The sequence below is a fragment of the Nannobrachium achirus genome, assembly GCF_963921795.1.
Source record: "Nannobrachium achirus genome assembly, chromosome: 23".
Classification (NCBI taxonomy): domain Eukaryota; kingdom Metazoa; phylum Chordata; class Actinopteri; order Myctophiformes; family Myctophidae; genus Nannobrachium; species Nannobrachium achirus.
Window position 1 is genome coordinate 46,075,085 of NC_137830.1, and position 19,101 is coordinate 46,094,185.

Genomic DNA, 19,101 nt, shown 5'->3' on the forward strand with positions numbered 1-19,101 from the left:
CTGGTAAACCAGTGAACCCTTCAAAGCGGTATCGAATCCCGCTTCGGGAACTGCTTTTTCTTTCTTTCTTCTTAGACCACCCAATGCGTCCAACCTGTGAAACATTCGGCAATCCCAAAGCGTCTATCGTCCGACACATTACAGTACTTGACAAAGCGTCGGTTGTATGACGCATTAGGGGTGAGAACATGTTGGCAATGCACGATGGGATGTTGGAAAGATGTGGATAGGGCTATTCTTCCTCACCAACTTGTTCAGTTTGTCGACTCATCACCCCCCCCCCCCCCCCCCCCTTCCCTCCCAGAGCTTCTTCCAGTAGGAGTGTGTTCTCAGTAGTGTCCAGTGTATTGTTCTCATGCTCCGTCGGTCTCTTAACCAGATCCATGGTCAATCTGATGTTGAGCTGGAGCTGATTATTGTCACACCAACCTACGTATGAAGCTCTCCACCAGGGCTGTATGCTTATCCTCGTTGTTACCTTTGATGCGGCTGACAATGGAGGAGTACTTGTTTCATGCTTACAGCAATTATTGGTATACATAATGCATATGACTTCAGGGTATACTCTGTGACAAAAAGAGGCATGCATTATACATGAAACTGCATTACAATAAAACGCAGTGTAACTTCTATAGTAAGCACCCCAGAGTGTTATCTAAATTACAAAATAAGTCTGCATGCTTTTTATATCTTCCCAAAACGGCTATTTGAGTCTTTGATAATCGTTAGCTTCTTCTGCCAAATCTACCCCCCGCCTCCTCTACAGCAGGGGTGGAGTACATTAAATGTACATTAAATGTACTCCACTGTAATGTGTATTTTACTCAAGTAGACAAGTACTGCACTTTATTTGAATATTTAATAGTTATACTTCTCTCTCTCTACATCTGAGAGGCAAATATTGTACTTTTTACTTCACTATTATTTGACAGCTTTAGTTTAGTTTAGTCAGATTTAGATTAAAACCACTATTTTATACTTCTGCTATTCTAGCTAACCCTCAACTCTTGTGAGTTGTGAGCTTGTAGATCTGCTATTTTTGAAAGATTTTGACACATTTAAAAGAATTAACTTTCACACTGTATGTATATTTTGATGATGGATGAGTTGTACTTTTACTCAAGTAAATCTATAATGTTTGTGGACCGGACTTTTACTTGTATCTTTTACTTTTTACCTCTAGGAGAAGTTCACCCAATAAATGACTTGGTTTCTGTCAATTGGACACCCAATTAAAAGAGATTTGTTGAGTTTTTGTCGTATTCCTGAGCCAATAATTTGATGACAAGGTTATCGGGTCAGTAGGACTTTGTAGGAGACTCTTTGAGTCTCTTACTGAAGACTCCGCCAGTCATCAGATTATAGGAATGCGACAAAAAAAAAAAAAACTCTCCATGAATTCAAGGCTTCATGGGGTGCGTAATTGACAGAAAACGAATAATCTTTTGAGGTGAGCTACTCCTTTAACAACCCATTCATAACGGGTACACATTATTGTGTATCATTATTGCGGCCGTCAGGTCGCAGTTTAGTATCAAAACCTCCACCGGCCGTCCGTCCGTCCGTCCGTCGGTCACACGTCACACCTTTGCCCTGCTCATATTACGATGACATCACAGAGTCCACAGCTGATGATGTGGCGTGATGTCATACAATACACAAACAAGCCCTATATAAAGGGGCAATTCTCACCAGGGAAGAGAGCATTCCCCACTAGCTGAGTATCTTAAGATGGTTGGATGTGATGATAAGCTATAAGCTTAGTTGATCCTGGCGATAAGGTCTGAGTCGAGGAATGCTCTCTTCCCTGGTGAGAATTGCCCCTTTATATAGGGCTTGTTTGTGTATTGTATGACATCACGCCACATCATCAGCTGTGGACTCTGTGATGTCATCGTATCCATATATGGCCATCTCCGTATATGGAGATATAAGTCGTCCATGCCCAAGTATGGGCTGGTGAGGTCAGACTTTGTGTGATGCGTAGGTTATCTCCATATATGGAGATTCAACATTCCAGGTGTAACTATGGCTGCCCGTATGACGTGAGAGGTGGAGGTTGTGATATTTGTGGAGATAAGCGACCAACGGTCGCTTATCTCCCGATTAGGGAGTCTTACTGGTTTTATGCTTTAACTATTGAAAAATAGCAGATATACAAGCTCACTGCGCGGCACTCGACCCGCGCTGTGAGCTTGTAGATCTGCTATTTTTGAAAAATCGTGAAAATTTGAATTTTGACCCGATTCTTGTGTCTTTTGGATCCTTCTAAGATTTTTTTTTAAAAACCTATGTTTCTATGTCAGCAATCTGGCCAGCCATCGCTCAGTTAGTCTGTTCTTGAGAAACTACTATGTCAGTGGTTCTCAAACCTTTTAATGTGAAGGACCCCCAAAATGTTATTTATTTGGCCACGGACCCCCATCTCAAAATATTTAGTTCCAGGGACCAACCAGAAGCAAAATTTGAGTTACAAACGTTCGCTTTGAAAATACATATATTCAAAGATTTGCACACATTTTCACGACTTTTTCAAAAATAGCAGATCTACAAGCTCGCAGCGCGGCACCTATGAGCTTGTATATCTGCTATTTTTTAATAGTTAAAGCATACGATAATTTTAGGCCTAAATGGGTTAAAGGAGTAGTTCACCCCCAAAATTACTTTTTTTCTATTGATTACTCAGGCCATGGAGAGTAGAGTTCAATAATATTTTTTGGTTTTTGTCACATATTGTCACAAGACAAAATTTTGATTCGAGTAAATTTACCCCCATTGATTCCGGATGGTGACCCGTTTCGAAACGGGTCACCATCCGGAATCAATGGGGGTAAATTTATTGTTTTCACATTTTTGTCTTAGGAATGTGACAAAAAACAAAAAATATTATTGAACTCTACTCTCCATGGCCTGAATAATCAATAGAAAAAAAGTCATTTTGGGGGTGAACTACTCCTTTAAGTAAAGAAATCTACAGCACCTCCCCTCCGTGGGCCCACATACTTGTTCTTCTTCTGAAATAGGTCCACATAAATCTAGCATATCAACTGGATATGCTTGGAGTGCTTCATTCATGAGCCTTTGACATTAATAGCCAGCTGGGTCTGGTAACCTGCATGGACCATGGCCTCTTTCCCACAAGCTGCCCACATAATTGACTTCCCCATATCTTATATGCTGCACTTAACCGCTCCCGTCGTTTTTCTTAGGATTTTAATACTTCCACTGGCGTGCCTCTTCTCAGAAGTCTTGGTAAATCCAATTAAACACGCTACAGAGCCATCTACGGCCTGGCCTGTCAATCAAAAATGCAGCACAACTGCAAAATAAGCAACTCTGTAATGTTCTGTAGCTTGGTGGCATTGTTAAAACCGACTTCAGATGCGGCCTGAAGTGCCAGTATGAAAGTGCTCATAACTGCCGTTGTCAGAACTTGTCACCGCACGTCAGATGAGTCAATCACTTTGTCCTGACAGCCACTTCTCACAGAAGTGTCTGTGTCTGTCTGGCTATACCGCTGACAGTTCACAGAACAAAAATGGAGTGGCTAATGTTTTTTTTTATGCTACTACAGAATCTAATACAATATTCCCACAAAGAGCCTTCATTCATATTTATAGATCTGGACTGGAGTGTACATTACCAGTAATCTTTATACCAATCTTTAACTTTGGCTTAATTCAACTACCAAATACCAACATACAGTTACACTCACTGAACGGGGAGTGTGTTGCAATCTGCATGGTGTTCCAAAGTTACATTTGCAATCTCCAAGTCAAGGTCAAATCAAAGAATGTCTTGATATACAGTACTATATATACTGTAAAAATAAAGAAATACAGTACACAACATACAATACAGTACAAACATATGAATACAATCCAGAAAAGTACACCTCAGTGTGTGTTCCCGTATATAGCAGTGTTTCCCAAATAGTGGGTCTGGATCTATTAATTAGTAATTATCCCTTTTTGTTTTGTTTCCCACATGTATTAATTCATGTATTATTTCAAATGATTAAAAAAAAATCCAAATTAAATATTTTCATGAATAAAACAAATACTGTAATCTAACAATTTTCAAAGCAATTTCATTAAAAAAAGAAAGAAATTCCACATTTTAAAGTAGTGAAAATGGCAGATCTACAATCTCATAACCCTAACCCGCAATGCAGGCTTTTAGATCAGCTATTGTGACTAGTTTGAGTCCAGGGGATACATCAAATTTGATTTCCCTTTTGGGTCCCAAGCTAAGGTTTAGGAACCACTGGTTTATCTAGGATGAATCGCAACCAATTATTGTGGAACCTCTCTGTCTTACAATATGTCACCCATGACCTATATGACCTATATTGAGATTAGTTTTTCTCTACTGGTTGGTCATTGCTAAGCCACCTGCAGCAATTCCACTGGCTGACCTTCATCTATAAGTCCATCAGCTCCCCCATGTACCTCAGCCACCCAACTTTGTCAATCAAGTAATTCATTTAACTGGAGGTCCAGCAATAATCTGGACAATTTCTATGGTACAATTGACATTTGGAGAAAATGCCCTCCATGTCTCTCCTCTGAGGGCAATCAGGGCATGAACTCCTCATCTAAGCAACCCAGGGCGATAGACATATGACATATGGACGTTTTCTTATTTATTTATTTTAGTAATTATACATTTTTGGGATTCTTTTTGCAGCAACAAATGTCTAAAGAAATACTGGACAATCAAAATATCACTTCCGTTTTTTCAATTATGCAACTTTGCAAGCACTTGTTTCCAAACATTCCCTACTTTACCAGAGAGACCCTATTAGAGACTACTATAGTGTCCACATCAGACTCTTTGTTTAATATTTCATCAATTTACAGTGCTCTTAGCCATATACATGCTGGGCCCCTGATTCAGCCCGGGAAAAAGAGTTGTAGAGGCGCTATAGAGAGAGATATCTCTCTATAGCGCTGCTGCTACTCAAAGATTTGCCATTTCAGATCATGACAAGTGACAAGCCAGTGGGCCAATTACATGAGTTATATTTCGTCGTTATCGGGTGGAAACCTTGTATGTCCAAAACAGTTAGTTTATCATATTAAAAATGATTTAAACTAGTGAAAACAGCCGATCTACAGTTGTGTGCTTGTAGATCTGCTGTTTTCACTACTCTTGTGTGACAGCCTTGTATGATGAAGCAGGGCATTGCTTTGCAAAACAATCGACAAATTAGGAACTTTTCTGTTTCTGCCCGACAGTGACGATTTACTTTGTTGGCCGCCCAGACCCCAAAATGGAACGAAGGCTGACATTTTATTTTTAATGTTTTCCTAATGGCCGGGAATGAACCGGCCGTTCGGGAGTTGTCCCGCTTTTTCCAATGGCCAGCACGTCCCTGATCTTATCTCCTTCAAGACAACTATAGGCTCTGAGTTGATGGGTACATGGGAGGGAAAACTTGGGATCGAGCTAAGTGAGGAATACTGGGCTGACATACTGTCTATAGGGTCAACTCCTCCTGTGCCTGCGCCCGTATGTGCCTTATTCAATTGAAAGTGGTTCACAGGACTCATTACACTAGGGCTAAACTGAACTCACACGACTCTTGCACTAGCTGCCCCATTCCCCTGCAGACCACACACACACACACACACACACACACACACACACACACACACACACACACACACACACACACACACACACACACACACACACACACACACACACACACACACACACACACACACACACACACACACACACTTTTAATTCCTGCCCAAAGCTTGCTTCTTTTTTGACACGCTCACTTGTGGTTCTGGGATTCCTTGTGATTCCCTGTCCTTTAATAGTCATTTTCGGTGTGTCTCCTGTAGTGGATATATAATAGATAACAAGCCGACTTGGTTGCTTTTGCTTCCCTCATAGCCAGATGTCGTATATTGCTCCACTGGAAGATCCCAAACCCTCCCAGTGTCATCATGGTTAAAAGACATTTCTCCATTTGGAAAGAATCAAGGCTCAGTGAATAACTAATTTACAAAACCTGGGACCCATTTATTTTGTACATTAATTCCTTAGCCACAATCTAATTTGCCAGTCCCCCCCTTTATTATTATTTATTTAAATTTTTATCATCATTATTTATTATCTACTCTGGTTTATTATTACGATGAAGCTTTGCTTCTTATTTGCATGAGATCAGTTCACCATTTTTCTCTCTTTCTTTTTACTACCCCCAGGCCAGGGCATGGGTGGGTGAGGGTGGGTGGTTAACTGTGAGGGTTTGTTAGTTTTCGTTTTCGTTTTTGTCTTTGTTGTGTTATGTTTTTCTTTGCTTTTCTTTCCCTTGCTTTGTTTTAGTATTTCTTTGTTTTGCTTTGCTTTTCTTTGCTTTGCTTTGCATAGTCTTGTTGTGTTGTGCCATATTGTGTTGTGTTCTGATTTGTCCTGTTCTGTTGTCTCTCCTGCTCTGTTACCATGTGTGACCATGTATCTTGTATTTTAAAACAGAAAAATAAGTAAATACTGTACATATATGGAAAAGAATGAATCAGTTTAACTAGAGCTATTTTTGGAATTGAGGAATGCACGCACCCAAATATAGGCACATGCAATATAAAAAATAAAAAATAAACATTATGCATGCGCAGCAATATCAAAACTTTGTACCTTGACGAATAGGACAACATTGCATGATGCTCTTAACATAATGAGCTAAGAGTAGTACAATACAGAATCAACAATACCATAGTCTGATGATCAGAACGATCAGAACGATGCAAGTAGGGAATGCATGCTGTACCCAGTGCCGTACCCGTGGGCACCAGCCTACTCAGGCAGGGGCGTCACAAGGGGGGGAAAAGTGGGACTGAGTTACTAGGGCCCAAGGTGTAGGAGCCTTAATTATTTAAAACTTTAGCTATTGAAAAATAGCATATATACAAGCTCACAGCACGGCACCGAGTGCCACGCTTTTGCTTGTAGATCTGCTATTTTTGAAAAGTCGTGAAAACGTGTGCAAATCTTTGAATATACCGTATATATATTTTTTAAGCAAACATTTGTAACACAAATTTTGCTTCTGGGGGGTCACTGGAACTACATTTTTTGAGATGGTAATCCGTGGCCAAATACATATCATTTTGGGGGTCCTTCACATGAAAAGGTTTGAGCACCACTGACATAGAAACATAGGATTTGAAATATTCAAGACAAATGTTCACGATCTTGCAAAAATAGCAGATCTACAAGCTCGCAGCGCGGCACTCGGTGCTACCCATAACAACACTACAGTTTAAATAAGCATTTGTCGAATGTCTTGGATGTTATCCCTCCCGTGAAATGTCTCTGCTGTTTTGTTTCCTGAGATTGATTGTACCAGCTTGTGTTTTTTTGTTATTTTTAATCATGTGAGTGCTTCTGCTGTGTTTCTATTTCTTTTGTATGCAAAGCACTCTGTGAGTTCTCTCTGTGAGGAGTACTACAAATTTGATGTACTTTCTTGCGCACGCACACACACACACACACACACACCACACACACACACACACACACACACACACACACACACACACACACACACACACACACACACACACACACACACACACACACACACACACACACACACACACACACACACACACACACACACACACACACACACACACACACACACACACACACACACACACACACACAGGTTTTGTGAAATTATAGATAGACAATTTATGTGCTTGCTTGCGTTTTTGAATATATGGTTTTGTTCCTAGATGAGCAATTTATGCCTGCTTTTTAATGAAATTATTAAAAAAGGAAAGGACTCTGAATAACCCTCCAGGCTTCCTTTCTTTCCTGAAATACATACTGTATACTCTTAAATCTTAATTTCTTAACTAATCTACAATTATACAGTAAAAAAAAATCCATAGCCTGTAAGGTAGTCTATGATAGTGTGGTGATTCTGTTCTAGCATATACTGTATATTCCCCCGACATATCGCTATAGAGATCTCGGATCATCTGGTACAAGACTATTATTTGAGTAATACACAATTGCTCAGTAGGAATGGCATCAGTGTTCCATAAAATACAAATTGGATTATATTTGGATTATTTTAGGATAAAAAAAAAACAGAACAATTAAGAGATCAGTGTCAGAGGATCTAAGTCTAATATATATAACTAATGTTCCACACGATTCCATGGCATTATGCTTGATGAATCAATATCCTGGAAACCACATATTATGGCTATATGCCCAAAACCGCTAAGAGTACTGGTATCCAGTAAAACTGTCATTTAGTCAGCACTGAGGAAGCCACTATGTTATATTATTCTATGATTTATTTGCATATTAATTATTGTTTATTAATAACTGCCAATGTGTGGGTTTGCTTGCTTAGGGGAACGGTGACATTTGATGTCATGGTGACAAGATATGTTCCTCATCTTGTACGTGGGTGAACTACATGTATTGAACTATTATTGCAAGTATTATGTCACCACAGCACAAGGCGGCTTATTATTATGCCCATATGACACTTGAGGGAATAGAATGTATTTTTAATTAAAAGCTAATAAGAAAACCTAATCACCCTTGCAAAGGTCAAGTGTGGTTTTCCAAAATTAAACGTAATAACATAAATAATCTGAGAACCCCCCTGTGAGGATTACCCAATCTATAAGTCAATGAGCCAGGCAGATATGAAGCGGGGGGGTGGTCAAAATAGGCGTAAATGAAGCATGTAACAGTGTATGCTTATGGCATTTGATACCTAACCTCTTCCAGTAATTACTGTAGCACTTGTGCGTCTCGTTTGAAATTTGATCATTTCCTGTCGAGGATAACAAGCCATGCCAGATGGTTTATGTAGTGTGCCCCGGCCCCGCCACACTTTCATTAGGGAGAAGTGAGGCCCAGGGACGTGCTGGCCATTGGGAAAAGCGGGACAACTCCCGAATGGCCGGTTCATTCCCGGCCGGTCCCAGGCCGGCCATTAGGGGAAAAATTAAATAAAATGTCGGCCTTCGTTCCATTTTGGGGGCTTGGTGGCCAACAAAGTAAATCGTCACTGTCGGGCAGAAACCTCGTATCTCCAAGTTTCAAATTTGTACATTTTTCGCAAAGCAAAGCTGCTTCATCATACAAGGCCGTTGCACAAAAATTAGTGAAAACAGCAGATCTACAAGCACACAACGCCCGCACACAACGCCTCGCACCGCGAGGCGTTGTGTGCTTGTAGATCGGCTGTTTTCACTAGTTTAAATCATTTTTAAAATGATAAATACAAACATTCAGACATACAAGGTTTCCACCCGACAACGACGAAATATAATGTAATTGTCACTTTGTCACAAATCTTTGAGTAGCAGCAGCGCTAGAGAGAGAGATCTCTCTCGATAGCGCAATGAGGGCCTCTCTAACTCTTTCTCCCAGGCTGAATCAGGGGCCCAGCACGTCCCTGGTGAGGGCTTTAGGCCCATGCAGCGCAAGGTGGAGGGGGATTAAAAGTGAACTGGGGAGCCTCTCATACTTTGCTCTCGCTCCGCCCCAGCCCCCAGCCCCCTGCTACCCACAGACTTCTCTCGCCTCTCGACTGCTGCCGCCGCTGTAAAGTGACGGGGGTCCGCTGGGGCGGCAGAGATTCACCTGCCTGTCTAGATTTCTGGAGAGTAGTGGGGAAAATCGAAGACGACAAAGTCCGAATGTATACTCACTCATGTGAGGAAATGACAGATTTTCAACTGAAAATACTTGATGCATTGTGTCAAACAGTTATTTTTGAGTGGTGCACTCCAAGGCTTGAGTGTGTATGTAACTATGTATGTACGTATGTAGCATGAGCTGCAATACCGCTGGGTGAGCAGTGACAGGCCTGGGTGACCAAGTGGCGCTGTTGAGCAGGCCTCTCTCTCTCTCTCTCTCTCTCTCTCTCTCTCTCTCTCTCTCTCTCTCTCTCTCTCTCTCTCTCTCTCTCTCTCTCTCTCTCTCTCTCTCTCTCTCTCTCTCTCTCTCTCTCTCTCTCTCTCTCTCTCTCTCTCTCTCAATCGCTCACTAGGCTACTCATTTGAAAGATTGAATATCCAAAACCAAATGAACTTACAAAAATAGTAGATCTACAAGCTCCCAGCACACAGCGATGCAACGAGTTGTGAGCTTGTCAGATAGACTATTTTTGCTATCGGGCTTAAGAGGTTCAGTTCATAATGTAAAGAAAGTAATGGTCAGGGAAAGTAATGATTTAGATTTGGCATACCCTGAACTTAGCATAAGGGGTATAGCGTTATTGGGTAGACCCATTGTCTCGACTGAACCTCCATGTACCGTGAATGCAGTGCAATTATAATATTAACTGCACTGCAGTTAAATGCCTCTTCATGTTAACTGCAAGTTAGCAAGAAGGGGCCTGGCTTTGTTAACACACTCTTCTTTCCCGATTCCAGGATGAGTGAACGATACACACAGAACAGAAGCAAAGGGGCTCTACTTCTTATGGTGTGTCTGATCACTCTCTGGGAGATGTCCATACCAACAGAAGGCTCCAGAGGTGAGCAACCGAGCAGCACCATCATTACACCCCTCCTCCCGCACACCCTTCTAGGTGTCAATTTACAATTTAGACATTGAACAGACGCTCTTATTATTCAGATTGACTTATACGAGTTTGAGATCAGCCATCTGTGGCACGAGTAAATGGTCATGTAAATACGGTGCAAAACTATTTAAAGCTTTAAGTAACTAGGATACAAGGTAAAAATCAAACCTAGCATCTGTCTAAATAACACGTGATCTAATAACAAGCATTTGTGGTCAAGCAACCAATATACAGTTTACAGTTTAGGCATTTAGCAGATGCTCGTAATCCAGAGCGACTTACAATAAGCAAGGTAATACATCAATACAATAAGCAATACATGAAATGCATAGAAATATCAATCTAGGCCTCCCCCTGGCCAGCCGGGGCGCTTGATGGAGGGGAAAGGAACTGGTTGGAATAACGTGTTCCTTCCACGCGCTACGTCCATCCCGGGGAAATCCCCCCTGTCAGGTGAAAAGAAACAACTTGGACTACTCATGCATTGAAGGAAGCATGAGGTCAGTCCGTTGTCTCCCCAGGCACGGCAGAGGGAGAGCAGAGCCCAGGATTACATAGGCAATTGGCACTGGGTGAAAAAGGGTTGCAAAATCGTGGGATAAAAATTATATAACAAAAAAATATATATATATCAATCTAGACAAAAATAACGTTGGTAGACCGAGCGCCTAATCAGTAAAAAAGCGTATATCTACTCATGCTGCCATCTAGCTTTCATGTATGGTCATTGGGGGTAGGCGAGTCCTACAGTAGGCCTAAGTGCTATATGGGCTTATACTGTATACCTACTGTATGTCTATCTGAATAACATAACATGTGAATAAGTAGGCCTAACCAACATAATCTGACTACATAGTATTAATAGAATCAATCAAAAACAGGCAGCAAATAGTGGTACAAAGAATAACGAGTGCTGGGGGGGGGGGGGGGGGGGATGGGTGGATGAATCTGAAGAGTTTTCAGACGGTGGTGGAAAATGGGGAGTCAGTCTGTAAGTCTTTGTTATCACCTTTGTTCTTTCTCTAAAGTTGGCACACTCCTCTGAACTCGCTCCCTTTTTCGCGTTGCCAAATAAACCGTGATGAGGAACGGTTTACATCAGAGCCACACATTCACAACGTTACAAGTGGCATATTCTGTACGAGTGTGTGTGTGTGTGTGATTGGTTTGAAGCAGCTATTTTTGAGGTAGAAAGTCAAACTCCGCTCCCCACGTCTCATTACGAGCGTTGTCAGGGCCATCACTAGTCGACCCAGGGAGATCAATTATGGCAACTCAGCAACATTACAAGTGTGTGGGTGTGTGTGTGTGTGGGGGGGGGGGGGAGGGGGGGGGGGCTCCGCTGACAATACACAGCCTCAGGTAATTGGTACTGTACACTGGTTCATCTCGCAGTCGTGCAGGACGGCCGTTTACGGACATGATAGAAAACACAGAGCTCTCCGTGTGTTGTCAACCAATTAGATGGGATCTTGGTGCCATAACATGTGCCTTTTGATTGGCAGCGATCCTCACTCAAGGCGCTCATCATTTTATTTGGCAGGGACTGGATCAGAATAATCTCAACACGCATTCAATTTCTATCTGATGGCCGCGGCAGCCCTAATTTCCCCTGGGTGTTATTTCCGTTGCTGTAAACCTGTTATCATTCAAGGGATGAAATGAACCCGGGAACACATCTAAAATTGAGAAAATCTAAATCTTTCCAGAGAACACTGGCAAAAAGAAAACCATACGTACGCTTTGGAAAAGTGGGCCAAATCTAGTTAGCTCCAGCGAGTGGAGAAATTGGTTTCCAGATGCCCACAATCACTTTTCACTTGTTTACATTTTTTGTTTCTGCCAGTAAAAGGCAGCAGAGAGTTTTTAAATCGGCAAACACTCTTTTCCTTCTCTTTGACAATTGCAGGGACGTGCCTCATTTTGAGTTGTGAGAAAAGAGGGGTTATTTTGTCAGTTACAGTAATAATGCTGCAAGCATGTGTCACAGCTCTTAAACAGTTTTTAAGACAGGGTACCCTACTTGCTTTGTGCTGTATTTCAGTGTTATTATTAGTGGCTAGAATGAAAACAAAGTAAGTGTTTGCCGTCACCCTGAGAGCACAGCACCTTATCATCTGGGATTCTGCATTATCCTCTCATTAAAGTTGACAATCAATATACGTACATGGTCAGGTATCTAGAGCTATTGCCTAGTTTTAGAAGATGCTTTGCCACGCCAAAAGGAATGTCACCAGCACCAAAATGATAAGAATTGAGAAAAACATTTGTATCCTTGGTGCTCAAGTCAAGCTATTTGGCAATCACTAGGATTGTAGCCAATCACTGAATGGTTTCAAACTCACCTGTTATATTACACATTATTATTACTTTTTAAACGTGTTGTTAATTGAGGGTTTAATTTACTCAACCCTAATAAACATTTTTGTTAAGTGGTCATAAATAATGGAAAAATGCATAGATTGATGTCAAATAATATAGGCTCAGTAGCAAAGTGGACAACTCATGCTCACTGTCATGCATTGTAGTCACCCCCAAAGGCTCATTCTAAGCTCTGCAAAAGCTTAGAAGGTATACCAAGGATGACAAATAATATAATTTTATAAGAAAAAGAAGATGCGCATCAGCAATGGGTTTCTCAGTGGAGTGCTAGACCTAAAGTCAAATTTACATAAAAGGTAGGAATTGAATTCCAAAAAGGTAGCACATCCAAAAATGTAAATCAGGAGGACAAAGTACTCACATTTCCACTTATTTATTGGCACACTTATTTATTGTGTGCCAATAAATAAGTGGAAATGAATTCAATTCCTACTTTTTAAATAATATAATTTGACAGGGAAATGTGTACACCCATTTACACTATACCCCTCAATTCTAAACGTTTCACCATTGTGTTTACAGGAAATAATATTACATTTACTGTGACCGTCAATTTCTGTTAAAAACAAGAATTAAATTGGTCACAATCTGTTAAATGTCAACAATGCTGACCAAAGCATTGCTATTATATCTGAGAAATTATCTGTATAAGAAAAGCCGTCAACCACATTCATGCAGATACTGTAACATTATCAATAATTACAATGTATAAATACAGTGAATTAAAAAGAATACATACATTATTAGATGATTACAGCTATTTACGCATCCATAATATGTCTCCAGAGGACAGGATTACAAAAGCTTTTCCGGCAGAATAATTTTAGAACGACAGTATGTGCTGAGAAAAGTCACCCCTTTCTCACTAGAAGTAACGTTGATAAACCACAACTTTAACCCCGATGTACCAACTTTCGGCATGTTGTTATAGCTTAATTATTGTTATTTATTTATATTAATAGCAAGAAGCTCCCACGCATCATGATGTTTTAGGTCTTAGGCCCAGTTCAAGGAATTAAGCTATTTCTTTATAGACACATTTTATATGTAGAATATTAATTTCTGAAACACTGTTAAAAAAATTGGAACTTTATATTGCAGCATTGTGATATAAGACTGCTTTACGTTTTTTAATCATAACTGGGGTGTCATATTTTAATGCTTGTCACCGTGGTGCGCAATCTGCGCATCACGGTGATAGCTATTAATTAATTACATTTGATAGGCTACTGAATAGCCTATGAGATCAGTTACTAGGCAAATTCCTCCCTTCTTCCAGCTAGCCTGGTCGCTAACGTCCACACTGTTGCTGTAACGTCCACTGTTGTTGTCCCCCCCCCCCGACACACACACCCCACACCCCCCACACACAAACACGCGCGCGCGCGTGTGAGTGCATTAATCCATGCGCCTCCACGGAGTTTAGCTGCTGCTAGCCTGCTAGCATTAGCCACGTCCCTCTCTCTACAGTAGCTAGATCTGTGTGTGTGTGTGTGTGTGTGTGTGTGTGTGTGTGTGTGTGTGTGTCTGTCTGTCTGTCTGTGTGCGCATGCGCGTGCGTGCGTGTGTGTCTGCTGTCTGCACGTCCTGTGACGACGACACGAAACACTGGAGAGTGATATTTTACTTGAGTAAAAGTATCACTACTACTGCAAAAGTTTTCAAATGCATCAAATATTTTGAAAATAGCAGATCTACAAGCTTGACACATTGTGAGCTTTTTTCTTTTCTTTTTTTTTTAATTTGGAAAAAAATATATAGCCTACTCAAGTCAAAGTACCTCAAAATTATACTTAATTAGAGTACTTGAGTAAATGTACTTAGTTACTTTTTTGAGTAAAAGTACTTTTTTAACACCCCTGAAAACGGAAGCAGATACTTCCATGAGTGGGCGTGGCTTCATGCTGTACATGGGCCACGCCCCTACAGCCCTTGGCAGAAAGGCCAGAAAAATATGTATTGGATTTCACACATTTTTGAAACATAATTTTTCAAAAATTAAGATTTTTTCATCATTCAAATTTTGTCTGTTGGTTAATAATACATTACTCTGTTGTATGACAAACTGGGAATACCCTTGTTATCATCTTTATTTGACTTTAAGTGGTTAAAAATCAGTAAAATGGAAAACATTTTGGGCATAATAGTGGGAGAAATATGTGAAAAAGGTGTTCACTTCCGGCAGAAATCGTGAAAATTTGCACCTAGGGGTATTTTTGTGCGCTGAATGCACTTTTCTCAAATTCACTTTTCTCTAATTCACTTACCATAGGGTTAGGGTTAGGAAAAAAAGACCCCCCAAAAATCTTCTTTAAGTAGCATGTGAGGGGTCTATCTAGGGGGTTTTCATGATTCTGAATCCATTCCAAGCATTTGTTTTGCACAAAAACATTCCTTGGGCAAGAAATGGACCCCACAAAACTATGGTTTAGTGATGAGTCATCACTTTTCACAGTTGTGTAGGGTCCATTTCTTGCCCAAGGAATGTTTTTCGTGCAAAACAAATGCTTGCAATGGATTCAGAATGATGAAAACCCCCTAGATAGACCCCTCACATGCTATTTAAAGAAGACTTTTTGGGGGGTCTTTTTTCCCTAGTATGGTAAGTGAATGAGAGCCACCAGATCCCATGGGAAAAGTGCTTGGGACCGTCAATTTTTGAATTCGGCGCACAAAAATACCCCTAGGTGCAAATTTTCACGCTTTTCTGCCGGAAGTGAACACATTAGCCTATTTTTGTTACATATTTCCTCCACTATAACGCCAGCTCAAAGTTATACCACGCATGTTGATGACATCCAGGTGAAGTGTTTGGAAACACATTTTGCTGAAACATCACTTGTGACACGGGAAGCTTGAATTATTACACTTTAGCTGCAGGGGATTTGTTTCAACCCAGATAGTAGTTAGATGGAATGTTGGGGTCAGTACCCCTGAGACAGGAGGTCAAATCCTTCCCGTTACACAAAGCAGCGATATGGATCGTCTCAGAGACTTTCATCTTGCTGCTGTACGGTATGTGCAGCAAGTAAACATCTTTTGAACAAGACTAAAGGCCATACAAAATGGGGGTGTTTTTCTTGTTCTTCTTTCATGCAATTAATTCGCCTGAAAATACATAATTTTGAATTGTTGTTTTTGTGATGAATACATCCACACAGAACACAATATGTAGCAATAAAGCAACACAAAATGTATTCGGGAACAATGTAGAGGTTAGCCTGACACTGAATTGCATTTCGTTTCACTCCATTATTCAGTCTGAACGTGTTTTCATCCAAGCCCAAGGCCGTTTCTGGGATGGGCCTTGCCAAAGAGGCAGTCTTCTGCGATTGGTTCACCGTCTGACCAACAGTAGCAAAGCAGATGACGTAGTGTTGTTATGTGGCTGGCTAGTGGCTAGCCTGTTGCTTGCTAGTGCTACTTGCTAACCAAAGAAACAGGCAGAATAGGAGCGCTACGAACTAGTAATCAAACACAACATAACATGTCTGCTACTGATGTTTCATAGCGAGATCGATACGATCGCAAATTACCGCGACAGGCGACGCAATGTTTATGTTTGGGAATGTGCGGCACGGGCACGGTCCGGCGGCGGCGCTGGTTTACTTGGAAACGCACATGAGTTCTGGGAAAAGCCCACCCACGCTGCTCACAAGACACTGATTCACGACGCTGATTCACCGTACGGATTTCCAAACGAGGAAAACCTCTTCAATGAGAGCACTTCCAGACTACCTGAATCGCCGAAACAAAACTTTAAAGGGGTGTGGCTAGCGATTCAGGGTCTGGAACCAGGCTATGTAGAGGTTTCACCGTTAAATAAAGGCATCAAACCTGTATCAATCAGATAGTTTTTATGTGAAATACTCGCTGGAGATTTTTGTATTGTTTATTCCCAGTGGTTTGAACTGGTGACATCCCCGCTGTTCTAGCTCTCACTAATGGAGCTACGTAAATAATTCTAAATTATTATTAGGGACAGAAATGGGGTAGGCATATATATTGACTAAATGAGGCACAAGAGGACAGGCTTTGGAGGCACCTACATTAGTAGGGCTCATCCTTCAATCTGCCTCTTTATTAGATGAGATGTCCTTTGTGCACAATTGACCTTTCAGCTGAGGGTGGCACACAAACAGTGGTGGAAAAAGTTCTCACATTTCTTACTTAAGTAAAAGTATCAATACTGGGTGGAATTCAAAACGTACTTGAGTAAAATACAAAAGTATTGGTGTTAAAATGTACTTAAAGTACCAAAAGTACTCATTATACAGATTGTCCCATTTCAAGTTTTCAAATATATAAAAATCTTGTAGAGCTTGTAGATCGTCTATTTTCAAATGGCAGAGGGTATTTTGCTACCTGAGAACATTCGCCTCACTGATTCCCTTACTCTTTTCAAAACACTATTAAAAACCTATTTGTTCCAGAAAGCATTCCTGTAAACAACCCTTTTGGTTTTCATGGCCTTTTTGCCTATGTTGTTTTAATTATTTTTCTTGAATGCATGGTTATTTCTTGTTGTTGCGACCGTAGGGAGCTACTTACTGTAGAAACCTCCACCGGCTGTCCGTGGGTGAGTCAGTCAGTCCGTCCGTCCGTCACACTTTTGCCCTGCTCATATCTCCACAACCGTTGCCCCCATCCATGCCAAATTTTGCACACACACTCCTTGACTGCCAAACTACAACCTCCAAGGACCCCCGGAGCCCCAAGGACCCCCAGGTCCCTGGGGGACCCCCAGATGTAAAAAATGACCAAATGTGCTCACACGTCACACTTTTTCCCTGCTTATATCTCCGCACCCGTTGACCCGATCCATGCCAGATTTTACACACACACTCCTTGCCTGCCAAACTACCAGTAAGACTCCCTAATCGGGAGATAAGCGACCGTAGGTCACTTATCTCCACAAATAGGGCAAAAATTTGTTTTGCCAAAATCTTCCTGATCCATGTTGATGACATGAGTGTAGACATACTGTGTAGTGATGTTTGTGATTTTAGGGCAAAATCTGTAGGAGCAGTGTCCAAAAATGTGTTTTTAAAAATCGGCCTGGAGGTGGCGCTATATGGGAGAGATTCATGTTGATGGGATGAGTGTAGACATACTGTGTACCGATTTGCGTGATTTTAGGGCAAAAATTGTAGGAGCAGTGTCCAAAAATGTGTTTTGCAAGAATCGGCCTCATGGTGGCGCTAGAAGAGGGCCATGTGAGAAATGAGGGGTGGGGTCTCCGCGCCGCCAAGGCGGACGAATAGGTACCGGCCCCGGCTGTCCCCGGTCGCTCCTAGCCGGAGTTACGGCATTTTATGTGAGCTGCAGTGTAGGGGGTCCTCCACTGGGGGCGCCACCACTTTTGCATCCGTTCTGGAGCACCAGGAGTCGGTGGTCCCCGGGAATTCCCCGTGAGCAGCCCCGTTGGGGTGGTCATTTGGTCAGTTTAGCACATTTGGTAATTTTTTACATCTGGGGGTCCCCAGGGACCTGGGGGTCCCTGGAGCTCCGGGGGTCCTTGGAGGTTGTAGTTTGGCAGGTAAGGAGTGTGTGTGCAAAATTTGGCATGGATCGGGGCAACGGTTGCGGAGATATGAGCAGGGCAAGAGTGTGACGTGTGACGTGTGACTGACGGACTGACTCACTCACGTGTGACGTGTGACTGACTCACTCACGGACAGCCTGTGGAGGTTTTGATAGTAAATGCGACCTACGGTCGCAACAACCTCCAAGGACCCCCGGAGCCCCAGGGACCCCCAGATGTAAAAAATGACCAAATGTGCAAAAATGACCAAATGACCACCCCAACGGGGCTGCTCATGGGGAATTCCCGGGGACCACCGACTCCTGGTGCTCCAGAACGGATGCAAAAGTGGTGGCGCCCCCAGTGGAGGACCCCCTGCCACTGCAGCGCACATAAAATGCCGTAACTCGGGCTAGGAGCGTCCGGGAGAGCCGGGGCCGGTACCTATTCGTCCGCCAAGGCAACGCGGAGACCCCACCCCTCATTTCTCACATGGCCCTATTGTAGCGCCACCTTCAGGCCGATTTTTAAAACACATTTTTGGACACTGCTCCTACAGTTTTTGCCCTAAAATCACGAATACCACTACACAGCATGTCTACACTCATGTCAT

The 19,101-nt window shown here is 41.9% G+C and overlaps 1 protein-coding gene across 1 annotated transcript in view; it reads left to right on the forward strand.

Annotated features, from left to right (window-relative positions):
• Window positions 1–10,431: 10,431 nt before the first annotated feature.
• Window positions 10,432–19,101, forward strand: part of LOC308309150 (chemokine-like protein TAFA-2) — a gene marked incomplete at both ends in the record, with an annotated part of 29,003 nt that continues 20,333 nt past the window's right edge. Inside the window, one exon of the mRNA XM_080754626.1 lies at window positions 10,432–10,534. Coding sequence (XP_080610752.1) covers window positions 10,432–10,534 — 103 coding nt within the window. The remainder of the gene's footprint in view (window positions 10,535–19,101) is intronic.